The following is a 24,736-nucleotide window of genomic DNA, read 5'->3' as shown; positions in this document are numbered from 1 at the left end:
GAGAATATATCAGAATCTAAAACATATGGTTTTAACTTTAGAACTCAATGAGAGCTACAGTGGAATTACATGAAGGTAGGAAAGAAGGCTATCCATCAATTAAAACGTTAGTCACTTTGGGGAAAGAAGATCTATCCATAAAGGTAAACTAATAATGTTTTTAAACTGCTGAACTGACTTTCAAAGAAATGCTCACATTAGTAATGTTTTTGATAAATTTATCTTTAATTTTACAAGGACTAAATTATGTACTCTATATAGGTTCTGGCACTCATTCCATTTGCATTAATGTTTATACAAGTAATTTAAATAATCCTTTGTCTGTATTTGATGCTTGAACTTTCTGTTCCCGAGCAGATATTGAGTGTTAAAGTAAAACCTTGACTTTTTTCTGTAGATAAGTGATCAAGGAGGTGGTGTCCCTCTGAGAAAAATAGATCGTCTGTTTAACTACATGTACTCAACAGCACCCAGGCCTAGTTTGGAGCCAACAAGAGCTGCACCTTTGGTAAGCATCTGTGGGTCAGGGTAAAATATTTTTTCAGAATGTAAGTGCAGTTACACTCCTCTAGTCTCTCTCCTAGAGTAATCTTTTTTCCTACATTAAAACTTCTTGAAGTTTTTCTATCACAGAAATTGGATATCATCAGGAAATTTGTGTAGGCAAAACTTACCAGGAGAAAACGCTGCTGATTCTTCACTATTATTCATTTTTAGCAACTTAACTTTGGAGTAGGAAATTACTTTCCTTTGAGTGTCCTGAACACCATATTCTTGGAAATAACTATATCTATCTGCAGTACAGCATTTTAAAACAGATTAATGTGAAAGGTGTTTAGTATCTAAATTAACTAACCTATAGTGTTTTGCATATACACCAAATAGTAGCCAATTAGCTGAGCCACTTTTTTCAGTATTATAGCACTTACAGAGCACTGCCCGTAAGTAGGAAGTGAGTTTGTATCAGATTTTTTAAAAATCACTTTTATACAGGTTTAAGTCTTTGTCCTCTAAAAATAAAATGAAATCAAAATTTGTTTGTAATGTGTGGTGTCACCAGCTAATTCATTTTAGTCTTTGCTCTTTAATAGTGGCATCTGTCAATCTATTCCTCTTCAGTAGTATCTTCTGTGCCAGATTTACAAAAATGTTCAGCACCCGGTAGCTCCCATTAAGAACAATGGGAGCTGCTGGATGCAGAATACTTTTCAGATTTGGCCCTTCTGTTATGTATGATTCCTTGTTACAGGATTTATACATTTTGTATGTATTGGATCATTGAAAAGTTGGTCTAACTATTGTACCACTTGGCTGGCATTATTTAATAAGAGGATTGGTTAATGACCTACAGTACACTTGCCTCTAATCACAGATACCCCTCTTCTCATCTTGTTTGTTCTGTACAGTTTCTTATGCAGTTTTTATCCTTGAGTATGTCAAGTAAAAAATGGTATCTTGGGCACTTTCCTCTTCATCTTTTAAATACTCTCCTACCAATCATGTTCTTGTGTGGTATTTGGTGGTAGTGGTGAACTCCATTAGTTTACTTCGCTCTTTGTAAGCAAATAAGAAGATATGATGCCTGCCCCAGAGAGCTTACAATCTAGTTCATACACGTAATGTGTTTGGCATGGAACAATCTCATTGATACAGAGAAAATTACTGTTTTCCTTCAGGTTATTTGAGTGGAGAGCTTCAAGGCTCCACCTCAACCATCTGCTTCTCTTTTTGGGTATCGCATTGTTTGCTTCAGTCTCGGATGCTCCTTCAGTGCAAATGAACCCCAAACTACTTCTCTGTTGACTTGCACTCTCATCTTTCTATAGCCCATCTTTCTAACTGTTGCTGCTTTTGACTCTTTCAAATTCTAGATTAATACCAAATGCTTCAAAAACAGAAGTGCTCTTTTTCTACAAAATCCTCTTGGATAGTCAGCAATATGGAATGGTCTTTTTAATTCAAACCTGAAGTTTGTTCCCAGTATCAGGAATTGTTTAGTTCTCCTTGACTCCAGTCTCTCTTCTTATTGCACCACCTTTGTCTAGATTCCATACCATGTATCTGATAAAATCTCTTATTCATTCCTTAATCACATTTTGTCATCACTACTTTAATTTTTCCTTTTATGTGTTCCTAAACTCCTGCTCTTTTAAACTTTGTAAGATCTAGACAATTATGAGCAAATTATTTCCTGTGTCATTTTCAGTCGCTTCTTTTCCATCTGTGAATCCAGTTAAAAACCTCCTTCCTGTCTTTCCTAATTCTGTATACAGTCATTCCATTTAATATCTAATCTCTCATCCACTTAATCCATACCTTCTCACTTGGGACCCAATCCTGCAACAACTGACAAGCATGCTTATTTCTAAGCATGTGCATCAGTGCTTGCAGGATTGGGGCTTTTGCTTATCCAGTTGTTATCTTCTATTTCCCTTGAGATTCTACAAAATTCAGGGGATGGGGAAGGTGTTACTGTTATACTTGTGCTGCCAATCTGTGTGGGAACTCCTTCCCTCTAAATCACTTTCTCTCTAGGAATTCCACTGTAAAATTTCTCTGCCTGTAATTGATACTATATTCCACTTTCATTTTTCCCCATACCAATTTTTTTCTATGAAAGGAACCTTCTATTTGTCTCCTAATCTACAAGCCAGTTGCAATTCTATAGCGGGGTGGCCAAACTTACTGACCGTCCAAGCCACATATGATGATCTTCAGATGTTTGAGAGCCAAGCATGCCAGCCAGGGCCCCTGCCCCATGAGGCTGAAGCGCCAGCCGGGGCTCCAACCCCAGGCTCTCCCCCCCGCAACAGGGCAGAGGCCCAGCAGGCACCTTCCATGGGACTGAAACCCTGAGGCCCACCATCATGCCGCTGGGCAGAAGCCCTGAGTCCCCGCCCCCAGTCTGGTAGACGGAGAATGGGGATGTGGGGGGCTCTGCGAGCCGCACTTTAACTGTAAAAGAGGCTCACGAGCCGCAGTTTGGCTACATCTGTTCTATAGCATTTATACTTCAGTTTTCTTCTACTCTACTCCATCTTCAGGCGTCATTTACCTCTTCTGCCCATATGAGCAATTGAGAGAAGGAAAGAAAAGTGATCCTGGCAATTATTGCCGTGGAAGTCTGACTTCTGCCTCCTAGGGTAGTGGACCAAATATTGAAAGAGAGAGAAGTCACTGAGCTCTATCACTACATGGCCCATGTGTGTTCAGAAGGAAATACCAAGAGTCATGAGAGCCTACAGCACAGATATCTAAATAGAGTGGAGAGTATTTCCAAAGCGAGGTTCACCAGCCTCCTTCATCGAATGCAGGAGTCGAGAGATATAAGACCTATTGCTGATTCCATTGTTGAGGGAGATGATATGGTGGTCTGCTCAGTTTTTTGGCCACAAAATCAGATTGTTCAGTATAATATAGGAAAGAATTTCCTGTTTAAATTGAATCATTCAGCCCATCTATACCGTAGGAAGATGTTTTTACATGACTGAATATCAGAGACTATAAAACATAACTCAATAAAGACCCATCACTCCCACATAGGAAGGAAGTCTATACTTCAAATGATTGTATGATACTCTTATTTTAGTTTATGTAACATATATCAGAACTTGTCATATAATGTAAAATGATTATTTTTATTTTTCTGTTTTAACTTTCTCTCCCATTTTTTTAACCGAGCCCATACATCTTGTATGAAACGTTACATTGATTTTGGTTTTTGTTCATTGATGAATGTTCCTTCTATTTCAATAACTTCTGCTACACAATTAGGTCAGTGGAGAAACCTTGTTACCATGGCAGCCAGTCCTGGTGGTAGGCATCAGCAAACTAAGCAATTGCTTAGGGCCCCCTCTCCTCCATTAATGATTAGTATGTGTTGTGTGGGGGAGGCACCAAAAATATTCCTGCTTAGGGCCCCCACTGGGCTAGCATCAGTGCTACCAGCATTCTGATCCTGACAAGGTCTCGCCCATACTATGTATTTATAATTGACAAACAACAATTGAGTCCATTAACACTTATGTTTAATGACAGTTAAATCTTTAAGAGAACGGTTTAAGTCACACATTTAAAATCTGCCTGATCTTTACAAGGTAACTATTTATAGTGGTGAAATTGTGCTTTAATTTAGATCTAATAGATAATGCTAACAGAGCATGTTTAATACAGTGTGGAATATATTTCCCATGTATCTGCTGCACAGTCTAATGCGTGATGAAAGATTGGTGTTAGAAAGCTTGTTTTCTCAAAGACCAGAGTTTTGCCCCCATTGCCTGTATTCTGTGTCCTAGAGCAAGGACAGCCCTGACACAGCAGTTAATGTGTGTTAGTTGGTGTACTTTTACTTGAGAGAACAGGGTCATGTTAAAATAAGATCCCTGGAATCTGAATCTTGTGGCTTTCAAGGTGTCCACCAAAACACTGCATGAAAAATAGGAAGTCTTTCCGAAGAGTGAGCTGGAGAATATTTGGGGAAACTTTTGGAATGGGGGGAGCCTATACAGGAAGGATGGGCTCCACTTAAACCAAAGTGGAACCAGACTGTTGGCATTTAACGTTAAAAAGGTTGCAGAGCAGTTTTTAAACTAGGAGATGGGCGAAAGCTGCTGCAGAGGAGCATGTGCTTCGGACGGAGACTTCTCTTAGAGGAGAGTCTATTGAGAGAGATTCTCTAGGTTCTAGTCAGGAGCAGAGGATGGAAGAGGATAATGTAAGAGCCAGATAAGATGAGAAACATTCACATAAAGAATTGGACACATCAGAAAAGGGCAGACAAATAAACAGTGACAAGTTTTTAAAGTGCTTGTACACAAATACTAGAAGTCTATATAATAAGATGGGTGAACTAGAGTGCCTCGTGATAAAGGAAGATATTGATATAATAGGTATCATAGAAACCTGGTGGACCGAGGACAATCAATGGGATACAATCATTCTGGGGTACAAAATATATCAGAAGGACAGAACAGGTCGTGCAAGGGGTGGGAGTGGCACTATATGTGAAAGAAAATGTAGAATCAAATGAAGTAAAAATCTTAAGTGAATCCACATGTTCCATAGAATCTCTATGGATAGTAATTTCATGCTCTAATAAGAATATAACATTAAGGATCTATTATTGACCACCTGACCAGGACAGTGATAGTGATGATGAAATGCTAAGTGAAATTAGAGAGGCTATCAAAATTAAAAACTCAATAATAGTGGGGGATTTCAGTTATCTCGATATTGACTGGGAACATGTCACCTCAGGACGAAATGCAGAGACAAAATTTCTCGACACTTTAAATGACTGCGTCTTGGAGCAGCTGGTTCAGGAACCCACAAGAGGAGAGGCAACTCTAGATTTAGTCCTGAGTGGAGCGCAGGAGCTGGTCCACAAGGTAACTATAACAGGACCGCTTGGAAATAGTGACCATAATATAATAACATTTAACATCCCTGTGGTGGGAAGAACATCTCAACAGCCCAACACTGGCATTTAATTTCAAAAAGGGGAACTATGCAAAAATGAGGGGGTTAGTTAAACAGAAATTAAAAGGTACAGTGACTAAAGTGAAATCCCTGCAAGCTGCATGGGCACTTTTTAAAGACACCACAATAGAGGCCCAACTTAAATGTATACCCCAAATTAAGAAACACAGTAAAAGAACTAAAAAAGAGCCACCGTGGCTTAACAACCACGTAAAAGAAGCAGTGAGAGATAAAAAGACTTCCTTTAAAAAGTGGAAGTCAAATCCTAGTGAGGTAAATAGAAAGGAGCATAAACACTGCCAAATTAAGTGTAAAAATGTAGTAAGAAAAGCCAAAGAGGAGTTTGAGGAATGGCTAGCCAAAAACTCAAAAGGTAATAAAATGTTTAAGTACATCAGAAGCAGGAAGCCTGCTAAACAACAAGTGGGGCCCCTCGATGATCGAGATAGAAAAGGAGCGCTTAAAGACGATAAAGTAATTGCGGAGAAACTAAACAAATTCTTTGCTTCAGTCTTCACGGCTGAGGATGTTAGGGAGATTCCCAAACCTGAGCTGGCTTTTGTAGGTGACAAATCTGAGGAACTGTCACAGATTGAAGTATCACTAGAGGAGGTTTTGGAATTAATTGATAAACTTAACATTAACAAGTCACCGGGACCAGATGGCATTCACCCAAGAGTTCTGAAAGAACTCAAATGTGAAATTGCGGAACTATTAACTAGGGTTTGTAACCTGTCCTTTAAATCGGCTTCTATACCCAACAACTGGAAGATAGCTAATGTAACACCAATATTTAAGAAGGGCTTTAGAGGTGATCTTGGCAATTACAGACCGGTAAGTCTAACGTCGGCACCAGGCAAATTAGTCGAAACAATAGTAAAGAATAAAATTGTCAGACACATAGAAGAACATAAATTGTTGGGCAAAAGTCAACATGGTTTCTGTAAAGGGAAACAGTGTCTTACTAATCTATTAGAGTTCTTTGAAGGGGTCAACAAACATGTGGACAAGGGGGATCCAGTGGACATAGTGTACTTAGATTTCCAGAAAGCCTTTGACAAGGTCCCTCACCAAAGGCTCTTAGGTAAATTAAGTTGTCATGGGATAAAGGGGAAGGTCCTTTCATGGACTGAGAACTGGTTAAAAGATAGGGAACAAAGGGTAGGAATTAATGGTAAATTCTCAGAATAGAGAGGGGTAACTAGTGGTCCTAGGACCAATCCTATTCAACTTATTCATAAATGATCTGGAGAAAAGGGTAAAAAGTGAGGTGGCAAAGTTTGCAGGCGATACTAAACTGCTCAAGATAGTTAAGACCAAAGCAGACTGTGAAGAACTTCAAAAAGATCTCACAAAACTAAGTGATTGGGCAACAAAATGGCAAATGAAATTTAATGTGGATAAATGTAAAGTAATGCACATTGGAAAAAATAACCCCAACTATACATACAATATGATGGGGGCTAATTTAGCTACAACAAATCAGGAAAAAGATCTTGGAGTCATCGTGGATAGTTCTCTGAAAATGTCCATGCAGTGTGCAGAGGCGGTCAAAAAAGCAAACAGGCTGTTAGGAATCATTAAAAAGGGGATAGAGAATAAGACAGAGAATATATTATTGCCCTTATATAAATTGATGGTACGTCCACATCTTGAATACTGCATACAGATGTGGTCTCCTCATCTCAAAAAAGATATACTGGCAGTAGAAAAGGTTCAGAGAAGGGCAACTAAAATGATTAGGGGTTTGGAAAGGGTCCCATATGAGGAGAGATTAAAGAGGCTAGTACTTTACAGCTTGGAAAAGAGGAGAGTAAGTGGGGATATGATAGAGGTATATAAAATTATGAGTGGTGTGGAGAAAGTACATAAGGAAAAGTTATTTACTTATTCCCATAATACAAGAACTAGGGGTCACCAAATGAAATTAATAGGCATCAGGTTTAAAACAAATAAAAGGAAGTTCTTCACACAGCGCACAATCAACTTGTGGAACTCCTTACCTGAGGAGGTTGTGAAGGCTAGGACTATAACAGAGTTTAAAAGAGAACTGGATAAATTCAATAGCTATTAGCCACGATGGGTAAGGAATGATGTCCCTAGCCTCTGTTTGTCAGAGGGTGGAAATGGATGGCAGGAGAGAGATCACTTGATCATTACCTGTTAGGTTCACTCCCTCTGGGGCTCCTGGCATTGGCCACTGTCAGTAGACAGGATACTGGGCTAGATGGATCTTTGGTCTGACCCAGTACGGCCGTTCTTGTGTTCTTATGTTCTTATGGGAGGGAAAGGTAGAATAAAGGAATGAATTGGTGTGGGATGGCACGGACAAAATAAGGAACAGGAAACAAGAAAGACTGGGTGATAATGGGATTCCATGATGGAGTCTGGGGACAGGCAGTGTGTGTTCTGGGGGTGCCCAAAATTTAGGGGAAGTGGGTTCTGTTTGGTCTTGATCAACTTTTGAGGGTGAATCATGTCAACTGTTAGCTCTCCCAATTCACATGCTTTTTAACTTTAGTAAAAGAACTAGTGTCCTATGTCCAGCAAAGATTTGAGTGTTGTTTTTTAAAATGTTTCTTTGGAAATTGATTCTTTTGCTGTCCTAGGAAGAATTCTTCCCTTGTTAACGATTCACAAGAAATAAATGTGCTCTTAAAATGAGATGTCTCCAAGTGATACATATGCCTGTATGTCCTGTGTTAATGGGAGTCTTTGAGAAGTGAGTTTATGGCATGCTGTTTTTAATTTAAAAGAAAGATCAAGTAAACAAATAGCTATTTTCACAGTGGAAGCACAGATACTAATAACTATATAACAAGCAGCATGACAAATGTTTCCAGGAATTATCTTCACCATTTCTCTCCTCCATTTCCCTCCAACTTATTGTTATAGCCATCAACTTAAAAGTTGAGCAGTGCTGTAAACCAATCCAGGTCTCTGCATTTAGCTTCTATAAAAATCAGGCAACTTCTCTGGAAGAGTGTGTATGTGTGTCTATAAAGATAGAAATGACAAAGCTGCATAGCATGAGAGAATATGTCATGGGAGCTGGGTTATAAAGGTTTTATCAGTATGAGTTTGGAATAGCTGAATTACTCATGAGTGCTGAAGCCATGCATTAATTGTGTAGGTCATCCCAAACTCATGCTGATAAAACCTTTATAACATAGCATCCCATTGTGTATTTTAAAATCCAGGCCTGATCCTTGGCTGATGTAAATTCAGTGTTGCATTGTTGACTTCAGTGGAGCTGTGCCATTTTACACCAGCTCAGGATCTGACACCACATATCTTACAGTCTACCAATGGGGGTTTCCTGGCTTTCCAAAATCTAAAATGCCCAGGTCTTGCCCTAAAGAAATATAAAATGCTCATAAGGTACACCTCTCACAAGAAACTCTTCCACTCTGTGTACACATTTTTGTTTGTAACACAATATACATACTAATAATTTTAATGTATATACATATATATCATGTGTGTGTTCATTGCATGTATTACTCTATTTCCTTGAGGACCTTACATGATATTTACCTTCTTTTCTGGGAGGCAGATTTTGGGTCTGAACTGATTGAAAGTTTCAGCTTTCAAGATGGTGGCCGTAGCAATAAGTATAGTGCCCCCAGTAGATATATGCTTGTGTAATGAGTGACTCATTGCAATTTGATGCTACTTTTCCATACAGTTTAAAGTGTATCACTAAAGAGGAAGACAGTATGATGTACTTTACTTTTATAATTAAGGTCCTAAATGAAGGGGATGGAGAAGAGGAGAAGACAGAGCAAAATTATAATAATGCAGTTTGCACGCAATGTGATGCTTGTACCATTGTTGATTTTCTGAAAAAGGTCAGGGCTGAGGTTCTTTGGCAGAGCTATGTGAGGAAGTTAGCACAGCAACTCATGTACATAGTGCCTGGCTCAAGCCAGGGTTATTAACACTAACCTCATTAGTAACTTTTCTCTGAAGTTGTCAAGATGACACATTACTGGATATTGGTGGTACTAGAATTCCCGTACATGGTTTCTTACAACAGTTCTGTTCGTCATTACTGCCCCCCAAACAGTGGGTGGACTTGCTAGGGAGCCACAGAGGTGAGTGATTCCTCTAGTCAGTGAGTTAGTTAGCCAAGAAGCTGGAGCAGCCATTTGCTTGTTCACGTTTGTGGGATGTGATTCTTCACAAGGACTAGATTATATAAATGACTGAATGTTAAATGAGCATTTTGGTCCTTTTCCTGTGCTTCTGGTTTGCCTTTCTTGTTGTTTTGCTGTAGTTCAGACTTTTTTGGGAGCATTTTGTTGTTCATTGCTTTGTAAGAGCATAGTTTTCAAGCACTTTGTTTATTGCAGCCTATCTTTCTTGCTTTGGAAAGTCCTTTCCAATATAGGGGAATTCAAACAAATAACAAGTATTGTGATTCTCTGTCTCAGCTGGGCACACGTTGTGGGGGGCAGAAACAGGGCATGCTCTGCTCCTGTCTTTTTGCATCACAGAAACCTGCTTAGACTCCCTTAGTTGTTTATCCAACTGTGCCATTCATTTACAGTCTCTTTCAGCAGTACTATTTGCAGTGTACCCTGTGCTTTTGGCCCTTTCCCCAGGGCCTGAGAGGATCTGAGGTCTTTTTTCTCTGAGATCTCCATGAGACTGGGCTCAGCTAGCCCTGATCCTTTCTCCCCCTTGCTGCTTTCCTGTGCCCTTCTTATCAGTCGTGAGCTGATGGGCCAGTTGGCTCTTCAGCTCACCCATCCACCCCCCCCCCCCAAGTGGGGTAATTTAAGTTAATTATCTAATCATCCTTTTCTATGGGAACTGAGTGATCAGAGTGCAAGCTCACCTGGTAACTCTCTGTACTCTGTCACAGAGTGAAAGCTTGGATCTGCAGATAAAAACTTGTTCCACTATCTGCAGTGAAAGAGAAGACTGCCAGTATGACAACCCTCATTTCCATAGGCTAGGGTCATGAAAGAGGAAGACTTTGTCTCCTATGTAATTGGGGATACAGGTCTTAGTGTGTAACCACTTCAAGCCTATGAATGAGGAGTCTGTGCCTAGGCAAGTAGAGTGTGGCTTATAATGAGGCCTTAATGTTCAACAGAAGGGCTACTATACTGCAGCATGATTTTTTTGATGATGGGTAACCATAGCAAGGACTATCTGCCTATTCCTATTTTGTACATTATTAATAAAGTTGGAGTCATTACTTTCCCTACACCTCCTGTCTGTCCTCCATTGCAGCATGTTGCAACATGCCATCAACAGTCATTGGTCTACATTGCTAGATCAGCTGAAGTATGCAGGGCTGTGTCTTGCTTTTTCCACATTCTATTCCAAGATAATAAACTGCTGTCAGCTACTCAGTACCACCACCAATGAATGGAATATTGCAGCACAAGCTATCTCATGAGAGAGCTGTACAGAGCACCATCCTCTCTTGTTTGGTAGGGACTGCTTACTGTTTGTGCTGCTAAATTAGCTGTACTCTTCGGAAAGTAACAACATGCCCGAGTTAGTCTACTAAAGCCTCTAATCCGATTTGGTCCTTATTTTTGTATGTTGCCAAAATGTATACAGCTGCTGGTGATTTTTCCCTTTAATATTTAAGCGAGTAAATCTTGTATAGGCAGAAAGAAGGCTGCAATATGTTATATAGGCTGAGGAACAAAAGAAAGTCTGAAGGGCAAATTGATGCAAATAGGGTAATTAGCTTTCTTTAACTTTGTTTTGATAAATAATTGTAGCTCATACAGTATATTAATTTTTAACTTCCTCACCACAAATTTTTGTTTTGTTTTGTAGGCTGGATTTGGGTATGGTTTGCCAATCTCTCGTCTTTATGCTAGATACTTTCAAGGAGATCTCAAACTCTATTCAATGGAAGGCGTGGGTACTGATGCTGTAATTTATTTGAAGGTAACAACTTGATTCCATCATAAGATAGTAAAGCTCTTAGTAATTAATTCTCTTGTCAGGCAGAACAGTCAACTGTTCCTCATTTCACACTTAAATTTGTTTCCAGTGTATATGTACAGTTTTTTTAACTTGTATTATTGTACTTTATTTAAATCAGACATGCAGAATCTAAAAACTGAAGAATAAATGTGGCATTTTTGACCACAGGCTTTGATATTGAATTAGCTTGTTTCCAGTATTTTTTTTTATCTCTTAATGTTGGGTCTTTGTTCCATATTTTGATTTTGATCCATATTAAGTGATGAGATGCCCAAGACCCTGGTGTGATGGCAGGCAACTTTTGTTAATACTTTTGTTCTTTTGGTTTCTGACACTTGTGACCACGATTAAATTGGGAGAGCAGGAATGAAGTGCACATTGGAGTGTAGAAGAATGATACAGATTAAAATGTTCCATTTCTATTCTTTTTTTTCTCCTCCTCTCAGTCTTCACTTTTACTTCTCCCATCTTTGGGGCTCACCCCTTTAGTACGAGCCTTGCCCCTAGCCAATGAAGGTTAGATAATTATTGTTTGGAATTTACCAAGGATTGATTCTCCATCACTGGCAAGTTTTAAATCAGGATTGGATGTTTTTCTAAAAGATAAGTTGTAGGAATTATTGTGGGGAAGTTTTGTGGCTTGTGTTATACAGGAGGTCAGACTAGATCATCACAAAATAGAGACACTCTCATGGCGAACGTTCTGCCAGCCACTCCCTCTCTCTTATATTAAGGGAGTTCCCTCTCGAGTGTGTCTGCTGAGCTCAACTGTAGCAGTATATCCTGGGGGGAGAGGCATCACTCAGGTAACCAGGTCGCAAATAAATCAGGGCATTTAAAGCCAACTGCTTGAATCCAACCCAGAAGCTTATTTCAAGCCAGTGCATGTCACATAGTGCTAGTCTGTGCAGCTGCACTGAGTAAGCACTTAATAAGTAATTCTCCAATGGCTTCATCTTCTGAATGGTACCAAAGTGTAACCCCACATCGAGTGCATTACAATAATCTAATCTTGGTTTGACAAAGGTATGGATAAGTGTGGCAAGGTCCTAATTGGAGAGAGAAGGTGAATGTTGGTGGGCTTACTCACCAGCCCAGGAAAATGCAATAAATAGAAAAAAACTGTTACCTTTGCATCCAGGAGCAGTCCAGGATCTAACAGGGTAGGTCTATACTTACCTCCAGGTCCGGCGGTAAGCAATCGATCTTCTGGGATCAATTTATCGCGTCTTGTCTAGACGTGATACATTGATCCCGGAAGTGCTCGCCGTTGACGCCGGTACTCCTGCTCCGCGAGAGGAGTACGCGGAGTTGACAGGGGAGCCTGCCTGCTGCATCTGGACCCGCGGTAGGTTCAGACTAAGGTACTTCGACTTCAGCTACGTTATTCACGTAGCTGAAGTTGCGTATCTTAGTTCGAAGTGGGGGGTTAGTGTGGACCAGGCCACAGAAACCCCAAGTTGTGCACTGGTGTTACAACTCACAGTTGTGGTCCCTCTTTGAATTCTACCATCTCTTCCAGCTGCTTCCCCATGACCCACCAACACTATCTCAGTCTTGCCTGGATTGCGTCAAGCCAGCTGGCTTCAGTTCTAGATTCAGATTAATCATGTTAGATCTAGGGCAGTGGCTCTCAACCAGGGGTACATGTACCCCTCGGGCTACGCTGGGGTCTTCCAGGGGGTACATCAAGTCATCTCGATATTTGCCTAGTTTAACAACAGGCAACATAAAAAGCACTAGGGAAGTAGGTACAAACTAAAATTTCATACAGACAATGACTTGTTTATACTGCTCCATATACTATACACTGAAATGTAAGTACAGTATTTATATTCTAAATGATTTATTTCATAATTATATGGTAAAAATGAGAAAGTAAGCAGTAATAGTGTGCTGTGACATTTTTGTATTTTTATGTCTGATTTTGCAAGCATGTAGTTTTTAAGTGTGGTGAAACTTGGGGGTACGCAAGACAAATCAGACTCCTGAAAGGGGTACAGTAGTCTGGAAAGGTTGAGAGCCACTGATCTAGGGGAATGGACCTGCCAAAATAGTTCTAAAAAAACCAACTAAAGGGCCCTCTAAAACTTTTTTCTTTTAACCACTTTCTTTTTATTCTCTTTGTAGCCACCATTCCCATGGAGACGGGGAGCATTTCAAAATGGATTTTTTTCATGGATTTTTATTGCAATATGGTCGACCCATTTTGAACTGAGTCACTATAAGCATAGTCCAAGTGGCTTCTAAAATATCATGTGTGGGGGACATGTAAATAGTTGAAACTTTTGTTGAATGCAGAAGTTAGTGTTCACAAAGAGTCTGTTATCATGTCTACCACTTTGTTGCTGAGATACGTACAATAATCTCTTACCATTGCTTTCATTTTATAGGCTCTTTCAAGTGAATCATTTGAAAGACTTCCAGTTTTTAATAAGTCAGCATGGCGACACTACAAGACTACACCTGAAGCTGATGACTGGAGCAATCCTAGCAGTGAACCCAGGGATGCATCTAAATACAAAGCTAATCGATAATTTACCACCTTTGTCTCTCCCGAAGACGACTTCTGCATTCAGTTTAAAGTCTATGCTTTGTTCCAAAATCCTCTGAACCATAGTAGCCAATTACTTCCATACAAAGTCCTATCAGGGCACTGAAATTACAAAACCAAAGTGATGTATGAGACTTAAGAAAAGCACTAAGCATTTTTGGGGTGGGTGGTGTTATAACAACTTTACCAAAATATGCTTGGTTAGTTTGGTTTTATATTGACAAATGAGATTGCACTTAAGTACACAACTGTATAGTGAAAGGGTATTATTTCTTAATGCACAAATAAAAGTCAGCAAAATCTGTAGAATCCTTTTAATAGTCAATAGCATCTGACACAGCAATATTATGTACCAGACAAGTCCTAACATAGCTTGAATGTGTGCTTAGAAAATCCACTCTTCGCTGCAGTTTCATATTGCACAGTCAGTGTCATCTGTTATATAAAATCCTTTTGGGCTCTTCAGATCTTATAGCTAGTGACAATAGAGATGCATAGTTCTTAGAAGGTATCTGTAGCTTTAAACTGATGCTTTCCCCATATTCCCAAATCCATTTGTCAAGTGCATCCAAAAATATATATTCTTGTAAGGCATTGCAACTTTCACCTCTTAATATGCACCTTAATGTTTTACTGAATTTGCACAAAATGCCAAATGATAAATCACATTAATTATTTTAAGAAAAGATTATAAGGGGTCAATGCTTCTCTCCATTCTTGCAAGCAGCTCCCATTTATACAGAGGTGAGAGAATAAATTTTATATGTGATGTTCTTTGCCTGTCAGATACTTTTTTGCTTTGCTTTTGGGAAAGCATACTGAGAAACCAGACAGCCAGTCATGTAAGTGAATTTGCCTTAAGAATTTTGGTCACTTGGAACCTGATTAGTTGTAAAACGGTAAATAATTTGCCGACTTATTTATCTATGTAGCAAAAGACAATAGTCTGATAATTTGAATTTGTACTATATAGAGAGAGTTGTTGCACCTTGGCTTTTGGAAAGCATTACTGGTCTAAATATTATTAAACTGGGAGCATAATAGAAACAATGAAGGATAATTAAAAATAAGAGATGGCTGATCAGAAGTTGATGACTTCTTCCAAGGAGAGAGAGATTCATTAAACAGCATTCTCTAAAATTGGTTGAGAGTTACTTATGTATGTCAAGAAGCTGTACTATACCAAGTTTCCACCAAATATTGCCTCTGATATTGTGGGTCCATAGAGTGTACTGTAGAGGTTAGGCGTTCTGGTAATATCCTAACTACAAGAGTAAAGGTAGAACGGGTTATAATGACAACTGTACTTGAAGATGTACCCTCAGTATCTCTGTGATGTTTTGATATTTTTTGAAAGATATTGCAAGATTTTAACTAGACAAAACTTGTTTACTAAAACTCAGCAAAATATCCCTTTGTCCTCCTGAATATTTATTTTGTAAGAATTAGTCTGTTAGATAAATAAGGAAAAGGTGAGAACTTCCTGGATATTTTAAAAAAAAAACTTAGTTTGAGTTAGAGTAATGATGTTACTTTGCACTTACATAGCACATTTCATCCCAAGAATCTCAAAGCATCTTGTAAGCAATTCAGTCTCTCAGTACCCCATTTTTTGATGCACAGAGTGAGAAAAGATAAACTCCTGATCCTGCAGACACTTCCACATACTTGTATGGAAGTTAACCACCTGTAAAATTGTGTGCAGGATTGAGGGCCGATGTTAAACAATAATCCCCCATGGTTGCAGACACCACTGAAGAGAGAGAAAGCTGCCATTCACATGCTACAGCCAGGTGGTCCATCTGTCACTGTGGAAAAATCAGTGTAGTCACTGAAGAATACTTTAAATGGCTAGAGCCTTAATTTTAAAGGACAAATTAGACCAGAAATCTAGTCACTTTGAAAACAAACAAAAAAAATCTGTTCCTGCCATCTTTTGTACTTTCAAAATCTCCTTCTTTTTAAGTTGTATCCTTGTTGCTGTTTGAAAGATTCCCCCCCCCAAAATAGATGAAAACTGGTCATATGGGGAGACTGTGAAACTGATTATACAAGAAGTGGCAAAATGTAAAATTTGCTTGAAAATATAATTGACTACGAACTTCAAAGAACAGAATATATGTATGAAAAGTGCAAAAATTTTACAGTTATTAGGAAAAAGTCATGTTATGACGCATTGAGTGATTTTTAGGTCTAGACTGCTTCTGTTTGGGGAAATTTTGGCTGACTGGTGGTTTATAAATGAAAATCAATAAAATAGTCCATGCACAGGAATGTTAAGCAGAAATTCCCTTTTGTGTAGCAGAAGTACATTAAGAAAATAAATACAGAAGCCAGTGAATGAGAAGTGAAGATATGAAGGGCAAGTGTTACCATAACTGCTGAGTCACTACTTTAACTAAAACAATTTGTTTGGTATTCAAGGCTAATCTGACTACTGAATAGGATGAATGCTTTGGTCCTCCTTAAGCAAAGAAAGTTTTTGTCACTTGCAGATTGGCCACCAGATGCTCCTTACTACTCTAGGGAAGAGGAGTTGGTGTCGTGTACATTTTCTTCACATCCTATTACATACTTGAAAACTCATGTCCTCTGAAATGGCTGCAATTGGCAATTTATTCGTTGAATCCTCTGTATGTCCTAATAGTTCAGAGAAGGGAGATGAGAGCAGATTCTACTCTTTCCACCAGGCACCCCTAATTCCTCTGTTTTCCTCTCATCCTCTAGTCACTCTTGCTGAGTGCAGGCAGACCCCCTCCCAGTGGTTGGTCTCCCTCTCCCTACTCCTGAGGGAATTCTGTGCCAAAAAATTAAATATTCTGCGCACAATATTTTAAAATTCTGCATCTTTTATTTGTCAAAATAAGACAGTATAATCACACCATTTTCAATTATTTGCTGACAAGTATTTTGAAATAAATTACCAAAATAATTGAAAATGCTGTGATTATATTGTTATTGTGTTTGTGTTATTTTGACAATTAAATGCAGAACTTTGTAGAATTTTAATTTTTTTGGTGCAGAATTTCCTCAAGAGTGCCGAGGTTCTGTATGATGCAACCTGGGTGTGGGCTGCTTGGTGGAGGGTCTGGGTGCAGGGGGGAATCTGGGTGCACAGGTGCTCGGTGCGAGGGACTTTGCAAGGGGGCATGAGGTGAAGGTGGTTAGGGGTTGGTGGGTGGGGGGGGTCAGGGTGCAGCTGGTTGGAGCTCAGTGGGGTGGGGGGGTCTGGCTATGGGTGGCTTCTGATGCAGGAGGTGTGGGGGGGTTCTGGGTGTGGGGGGGCTCCTGATACAAAGGGGGCTCGGGGGGGAATTCCAGGTGTGCGGGTGGGGGGAGGGGTCACTATACAGGGAGCTGCCCCCCTTCTCCACCCAATACCTGTGTATCCGGACCCCCACTCCCCATCAACCCCCCTCCCCTGCTGAGCCTTACCTCCCCGCACTTGGAACCCCCCCGAGCCTCACCGCCCCCCTGCACGCACACACACACACACACACACACACCACGGTGAGGAGCTTCCTGTAGCCAGGGGAAGTTTCTGGGGCTTGATCTGACCCAGCCCTGGCTGCTTCATGCAGGGAAGGGGGAGGGGAAACTCCGTCTCCGGCCTCCTCCTACTCCCCCTCCAGCCCCAGCTGGGACTAACATCCCTGGGTGGCCAGGGCATCCCCAGACTCCTCACCCCATGGCTGCCTGAACAGATGCATCTGAGCTGCCAGGAGGGGTGAGTGAGCACTGGTGAAGCTTCTCTTTGCTTCCCCACAGAAACCATTTTCTGCAAGGAAGCAAAGGGATTCTGCGGGGAGGGCATTTTTCTGCTGTGCTGCAGTTGTGCAGAATTTCCCTAGGAGTACCTCTCCCTTTCTGTCTTACCTAAGCTACCACCTACCTATCTGCACAGAGCTCACTTCTGCCCCAGGTTTGACCTCCCTAACTCAAGTAATCTCCCTCTGCAGCATGTTGGCCGGTGGGAGTGGAGAGGAATTGTCAGCAGGGAAAGTTTGATAGGGAGAAGAGTTTCCCAGAAAAACAAAATTGACTTACATCCTGAAAAATTAAGATTGATAGTTGTTGCAGTGTTGATCCTAGCTAGTGTATCTAAAGATTCTGCTCTTATTCATAGGCGTCTAATCCTGTTTTGAGGCCATTTGCCTCAATATCTTGTGGCACTGAATTCAAAAGTTAAATTTTATGTAGTGTAAAAATTTATTTCTTTTTATCCATTTCAGATTTATAGCCCTCTAACTTTATTGTATCCCCTTGTCTTGAGTTACAGAGTGCGGTAGATTAGCACAGACGTCTTCAGCACCTTGTCATTAACAAAGACAGAGAGACTGAGCTATGCATACTGTCTCCTAGATTCTTCTTGGGAATTTACAACTGACTCTCATACCCTGATGGGATTGGAGTGGTTTAACTTTTTTATTTCTAGTGTGCATCCTCTGGCATGTCTGTCTTGAACTTAATCTGCTGACTTGTAGTTCAAATACCTAATGTTGATAGATACTTATTGAAGTTCCTTTTAAAAGAAAAGCCATAAAACCTTGTGCTCCTTAATTCTGCTAAATTTCTCAATCTAAGGGGCTCTCTGGGTCAGTACTTGGAGATGAAACTTTCAAGGAATAGCTAATTGCTCAGGTAAGTATTGTCTGGAAATGTAGTAGATGGTGCTGTCTTTATCTGAGTATTTTTCCCTGGTGACCCAGCATAGTACCAAAGGAATTTTATGCTGCTGCAGTTTGTGTTATCTTTTGGATAATATTTAAAATGGAGGTCCTGTCCTCCTATGGTTTTGTAGTTCCCTCCCCACTTTTGGAAGGAGTATGGATATCCTCTCATGGATCAGTAACTGGTTAAAAGATAGGATACAAAGAGTAGGAATAAATGGTCAGTTTTCACAATAGAGTGGTCAATAGCTGGGTACCCCAAAGATTTGTATTGGGACCTGTGCTGCTCAACATACCCAAATGATCTTGGAAAAAGGGGTAAACAGTGAGGTGGCAAAATTTGCAGCTGACACACAGCTATGCAAGATAGGTGAGTCCAAAGCTGACTGTGAAGAATTACAAAGTGATCTCACAAAACTGGGTGACTGGGCAACAAAATGGCAGATGAAATTTAATGTTGATAAATGCAAAGTTATGCACATTGGAGAGCATGATCCTGACTATACATACAAAATGATGGGGTCTAAATTAGCTGTTACCACCCAAGGAAGAGATTGTGGGGTCCTTGTGGATAGTTCTCTGAGAATATTTGCTCAATGTGCAGCACAGTCAAAAAAGCTGACAATATTAGGAACCATTAGGAAAGGGATAGATAATAAGACAAAAAATATAATGCCACTATATAAATCCGTTGTACGCCCACAGCTTGAATACTGCAATTCTGGTCACCCCATCTCAAAACAGATATATTAGAATTGGAAAAGTACAGAGAAGGGCAACACAAATGACTAAGGGTCTAGAACAGATTCCACATGAGGAAAAATTAAAAAGACTGGGACTGTTCAGCTTAGAAAAGAGACAAGTGAGGAGGGATATGATAGAGATCTATGAAATCATGAATGGTATGGAGAGAGTGCATTAGGCATTATTTATCCCTTCACAGAACACAAGAACCAGGTATCACTCAATTAAATTAATAATCAGCAGGTTTAAGGAAGTACTTCTTCACACAAAACACAGTCAACCTGTGGAACTCCTTGCCAGAGGATGTTTGTGAAGGCCAAAAGTATAACTGAGTTCAAAAAAGAATTGGATAAGTTCATGGAGGATAGGTCTGTCAATGCCAAGGTGGTCAGGGACGCAGTCCTATGTGCTGGTGTTCCTAAACCTCTGACTGCCAGAAGCTGGGACTGAACAACAGGATGGATTACTCAATAAATTGCCTTGTTCATTCCCTCTGAAGCATGTCATGCAGGTCACTGTTGGAAGACAGGATACTGGGCTAGATGGACCGTTGGTCTGACCTGGTATGGCCATTCTTGTTTTTATGATGTACATCTTGGAGTTCTTGCCAAATTTTATCTCCAGTTATAAATCCTGCCTATAGCTCCAGTTGGATATTTTTTTTTTAATGGCCTTAAGTGTTGTGCAGAGTTCATGTTCACTATGAAACAGTTTTTGCTTCCAACCTAAAGGTGACTGCATTTCAGTGGGGTGGGGTGTGATCTCACAAGCTAGCAAAGCATTTGGGTGAAATCTTGGCCACGTAGAAGTCAGTGGCAAAACTCCCGTTGATTTCACCCTTCATTTTTTTATAAAGTGCTTTTAGATGCTTACATCTAATATGCTATAAATTGCAAAGTGAGCTTGACTGATTTAAATAATTTTGTATAAACACACCTAAATTTTAGGGTCAAGTATATTCATCTCTCAACACTATCCATGCCAAGTTGGCTATTGTTAGTCATTTAATTAGTATGTATGTTTCCTTGGTTGTAGCAAAGATGCTGTGGTTTTGTAACAGCTCTTCATCTCCTCTTTCTGGATATTCACTTACTCATGAATGAAAATATTCTAATGTGTTTCAGTGATAAAATAATCCTCTGAGGCAGTTTACACTAAGGATGATTTATTTTAGTATTTGATAGGAAGAGGAGTTTATCAAAAGATTATTAAAGAAAAACAACTACTAAGGATATAGCAACCTCAGGACTCAGTCCTGCAAACACTTACAGACATGTTAACTACTCACAAGAGTAATCCGATTCAAGTCAATCTGTTTGCAGGATCAGGACTTAAACTATCAACAGTCCTTAAAATAATCTCCATCTGTGGTGTTCTGTAAAATATTTTCTCTGTTGACTTAATTTTTATGATCTTTTATTTCATTTGTTTTAATTTCCTTACTAAAGATGCCTTAAAGTAGTTCAGATTGGCATAATTAAATTTGCTCCTTTCTTCTACAATTCAAAACGCTTTAGGTAATATTTGTAGGACTGTATATGTTTTACATGATACTTTGATGTGTGCCACTTAGTACTGTAGCATGCCTTTTTTTATTTCTTTTATTTATTTGTTTGAAAATTTCCTTTGAATTGAATACCCCTGAAAGGTGCCAGTTTGACAGTCCTGGAAATCAAAGCCCTCCGTCTACAAACTATGAGCAATGGCTGTGCAAGTTTCCCCACTCTGCTCTGCCAATGTGCTTCAAAACTGTTCAGCAGGGACTGAAGGTGTGAGACTCCATGTCCATTTCTTCCTTGCTCTCTCTGCTGAAACTGCTAATATAGCATGAAATTGTTGTCAGGTGGTTTATGGTGCAGATACCTGTCTGGTAGAATCATTTGGCATAATAGGTCACTGAAAAGTATTCATAATGGTAACTGTTTTGGGTCACTTGGCATGCTCGAGAGCAAAAGCACTTTTATCATATTGTTAATCCCTTGAGGGCACATGGGTTATAATGTTGGTAAATAACGCTTTGAATAAGTTTGGCTATTTAGATGTGTGTGGAGAGGGGTAGTCAACTTTTTTCAAGAGATTCCATGGAGATGAGTTTTTGTTTGTGTTGGAATTGTTTCTAATCTGGGAACCAGCTGTTTGTTGTATATGCTCAATCTTCCTTCCTTTTTCCTTTTCATTGTTGTCAAATTAAAAAAAATAATTATATGGTGGTGAGGTCTTTAAGGGAACTAACCAACTGTGTAGATTTATATTAGTCAGAAGGGGCTTTTTTAGGCCTTTATTCAGCAACATACTTAAGTACATATTTAACTTAAGCACATGCTTAAATTTCTCTGACTTTGTTAAGCAGGTGGTTAAGTGAATTGCTGAATGGGGGTATTAGGAAGTTTTAGCAAGGAAACTGTAAACATACCATTAGTTTCTTCAAATTTGATGTGGATTTTACTTTTGATGTCAGAAGTACTTCCGTATAGAGCCCAGGGTAACTGTGTGTCACAAAATCAGTACTTAAATAGTGGAGTTTTTGTTTGCTCTGTTTTTATTATCAGCCATTTTGAATTTTTCCCAGGTTATCTTGGACACAGAGGTCTGGGAGTTTCAAATGGTTTCCCCCCCAAAGGTTTATTTAGTAATGCCAAATCTTAGTTTCTGTTTGTTTTATGTTCAATTATATCTATGATCTGCACGTAATCGATGTAACTGCTTCCTTAAAAAGAGCTACTCTAGTACCATGACTTCTCAGTAGGTTTCATTCAGGTGTATTTATTTCGTAGTTACAAGGTAATCTGAGTTTTCTGGATTGATTTTTTCAGGTTGAAAGTTTTAATCTGTTTAATAAATATAGGTGTATATATGTTGTTGCATTCCTGTCAAATATGATCTAGGTTCTTGCTATCTAGGGAACTTCTGAACACAATTCCAAAGAGTCTCATAACCTTGTCAGAAACAATTTACTTTGACAACCAGGCCTTCTCATTTTCAATCTAAAGGAAATGTAAATTAAATTTCTTTTTTAGTTAACTTATCTTCTGGTGGCTCTTGTGACACTCGGAATAATTATGACTTATTTTAAGGTAGCCAGAGCCTCATGCTAGCAAGGTCTATGTTACCCAGTTCTTTAATGAAGGCACCATACCAAGAAGCTACAACACTGCAATACTTTTGTAAAAAATTTTAGTCAACAAAATTGAATAAAATAGTTGCTTTGAGAAGGATTTTGAAACACAAGTAGGCAGAGTTGTGAATCATAAGTCAAAAGATGGCTGCTACTAAACAGTATGATAACTCAAAAAGCGTATGTGTGACCCTGGCATTTTTGTAGAATTTAATAGATGCTTTACTCATGACTGCACAAACCATACTGAGTCCAGCCTTTTGAAAAAGGATGTCACACATTCATCTGATGTCTTCGTAAATCTGCTTTCCCAAGCGATCCTAGAATAAAACTTGCTTTCCTCTTTTCATTTATAATCTAAACTCAACAGCTTATGACTGTGACTTTTATCACAGCTGGTTTTCATTCTGTGTATATCTGATGGACTTGTATTTCCTGAATCAAATTAGTTGCTGTTCCCTCAGGATATTCATAGGAGAGTGAGAGTCATAGGTCTCCTGGCTAGGAATTGCGAAATTACTGCCTAGAATGTGATAGTACTAACAGGTGCTCCTAACACTCCCTGTCCTCGCCTCAATGTCAGTGGATTCAACTGCAGTAGTTGTTTTATCTTAAAGGGTCCTATGGTAAATTTAAATAAAGTAAGTTGCCACCTACCAGTCAGTTGGTCAATGTGACAGTTTGTAAATATGAAGTGCTCTTTTGAAATACCCAAAGACCACAGCAAAACTCTGAAATTGGCTTCCAGAAAAAGCTGTCCTGTTAGAGGGACATATACACAGTAGCATGTATATAGAAAAAACATTAGCAAGGTTTATATTGAAGAACATAAAGAATTAAGGAACTTCAGTACTTGTACATGTAATACACACTCTAAACTTGATGTCCAGCATTTTTTGGTGCAAGGATTGCTGTAGGTTGTTTGACTTTTATCTCACTATCCGTTTGTTACGTGATTTTGGGTGCCCAACTGGAGACAACTTGGAGTCTGTAAGCTGGTGGGCCGTTTTGCCAGCAAGGGAATGGAAATAAATCACCAAACCGTTTAAGGGCCTTTCCACATAATCTTCACAAAACAAAACAAAAACCCAAATCAGCGGAGAAACACTAGGCAAATAATCTCCAGAGGCTTTGCCTGCCTCAGCCAGCCAGCAGGGGAGAGGGGAGACACTTCCCTTTATTTCCCCTTTTGACCCAGCTTCCCCTTCCTTTTATATTCCATCCTCAGCAGCCATGTGCTCAGCGGGGCCTGTTAACTCTCTTAAAGACTGCAGATCCCTTACCTTGTTACCAGCCTGATTTCCAGTGATGCCCACGCTGTGAAAATCCGGCTTCTTTTATGGCGGCTCAAATCACTGGTTGTGAAAATCTTGACCATTTGTATTTGATATTTATTACCCAGAAGCCCCGTGAGAATGAGGGTCCCAGTGCTGGACATTGTGCAAATGCATATGAAGACCGTTGCCCCTGAAAAGCTTGAAATTTAAGTGATTAATTCCTCGCTGTACAATTTCATTTTTCTGGTATGTCTTGAAGACTTCCAGACTTTCTGCTAAAGTCTCAGGAAACTTGTTGGTAGACAGGACATAGTCCTTCGATCAGGGAAAGATTGATCTCACCGTTCATATAAGCAAAAGATAAGTGAATCCTAAGTGAAGCAAAAGGGGAAAGAGACCATTCTAATACCTTTCTATTGTCTTCACTCCTGTACGTCACAATCTGGTTCAAGCTGCATAAAAAATTTGAGATCTGACTGAAGGAAGGCAAAAGGCAACTGGTGGATATTGCTGTTGCTTAAAGCCATGGGTGTCCCGGGCAAACTGGGGGATTCTTATGGGTCCCATGAGCATGTTGGACAGACCAGCTGTCATTTGGCATTTGAGAAGAATCTATACAGCCACTTCTGACAATTAACTTGATTAGGTTTTGCTCAAGGATTTTTTATTCCCAAGCAATAAAAAGCAGCTTTGGGAATTTGCTAATGTACCTTCACGTTTGCTGGTGGGGCAGTAGAACTTACCTTTCTAGGTGTTGTGTGCATCACCATTGTATCAGAGCACCTTCAAGGCTTTCTCAATTCAAGGCGCTACAAAAATTGCAGATCCTGCAGCCATTTTAAAGAGATGATAGCACTATGTTTCATGTGGCCGTAGTGACTCACCTATCTGTCAATATTAGTGTTCTCGCTTAGTTGAATGGATACAATGCCAGCAGTCA

The 24,736-nt window shown here is 39.6% G+C and overlaps 1 protein-coding gene across 1 annotated transcript in view; it reads left to right on the top strand.

Moving 5' to 3' along the window:
* The window catches only part of PDK3 (pyruvate dehydrogenase kinase 3), an 86,459-nt gene extending 72,191 nt beyond the window's left edge, over window positions 1-14,268 (top strand). The window contains exons 8-11 of the mRNA XM_054005942.1: window positions 42-143; window positions 398-508; window positions 11,284-11,397; window positions 13,830-14,268. Of these exons, the coding sequence (XP_053861917.1) occupies window positions 42-143; window positions 398-508; window positions 11,284-11,397; window positions 13,830-13,973 (471 nt within the window). The 3' untranslated portion in view covers window positions 13,974-14,268. The remainder of the gene's footprint in view (window positions 1-41; window positions 144-397; window positions 509-11,283; window positions 11,398-13,829) is intronic.
* Window positions 14,269-24,736: the final 10,468 nt, after the last annotated feature.

This window comes from Malaclemys terrapin, chromosome 1, assembly GCF_027887155.1.
Source record: "Malaclemys terrapin pileata isolate rMalTer1 chromosome 1, rMalTer1.hap1, whole genome shotgun sequence".
Taxonomy (NCBI): domain Eukaryota; kingdom Metazoa; phylum Chordata; order Testudines; family Emydidae; genus Malaclemys; species Malaclemys terrapin.
Note: the sequence above shows the minus strand (reverse complement) of the source record. Positions and strands in the feature narration are given on the sequence as shown.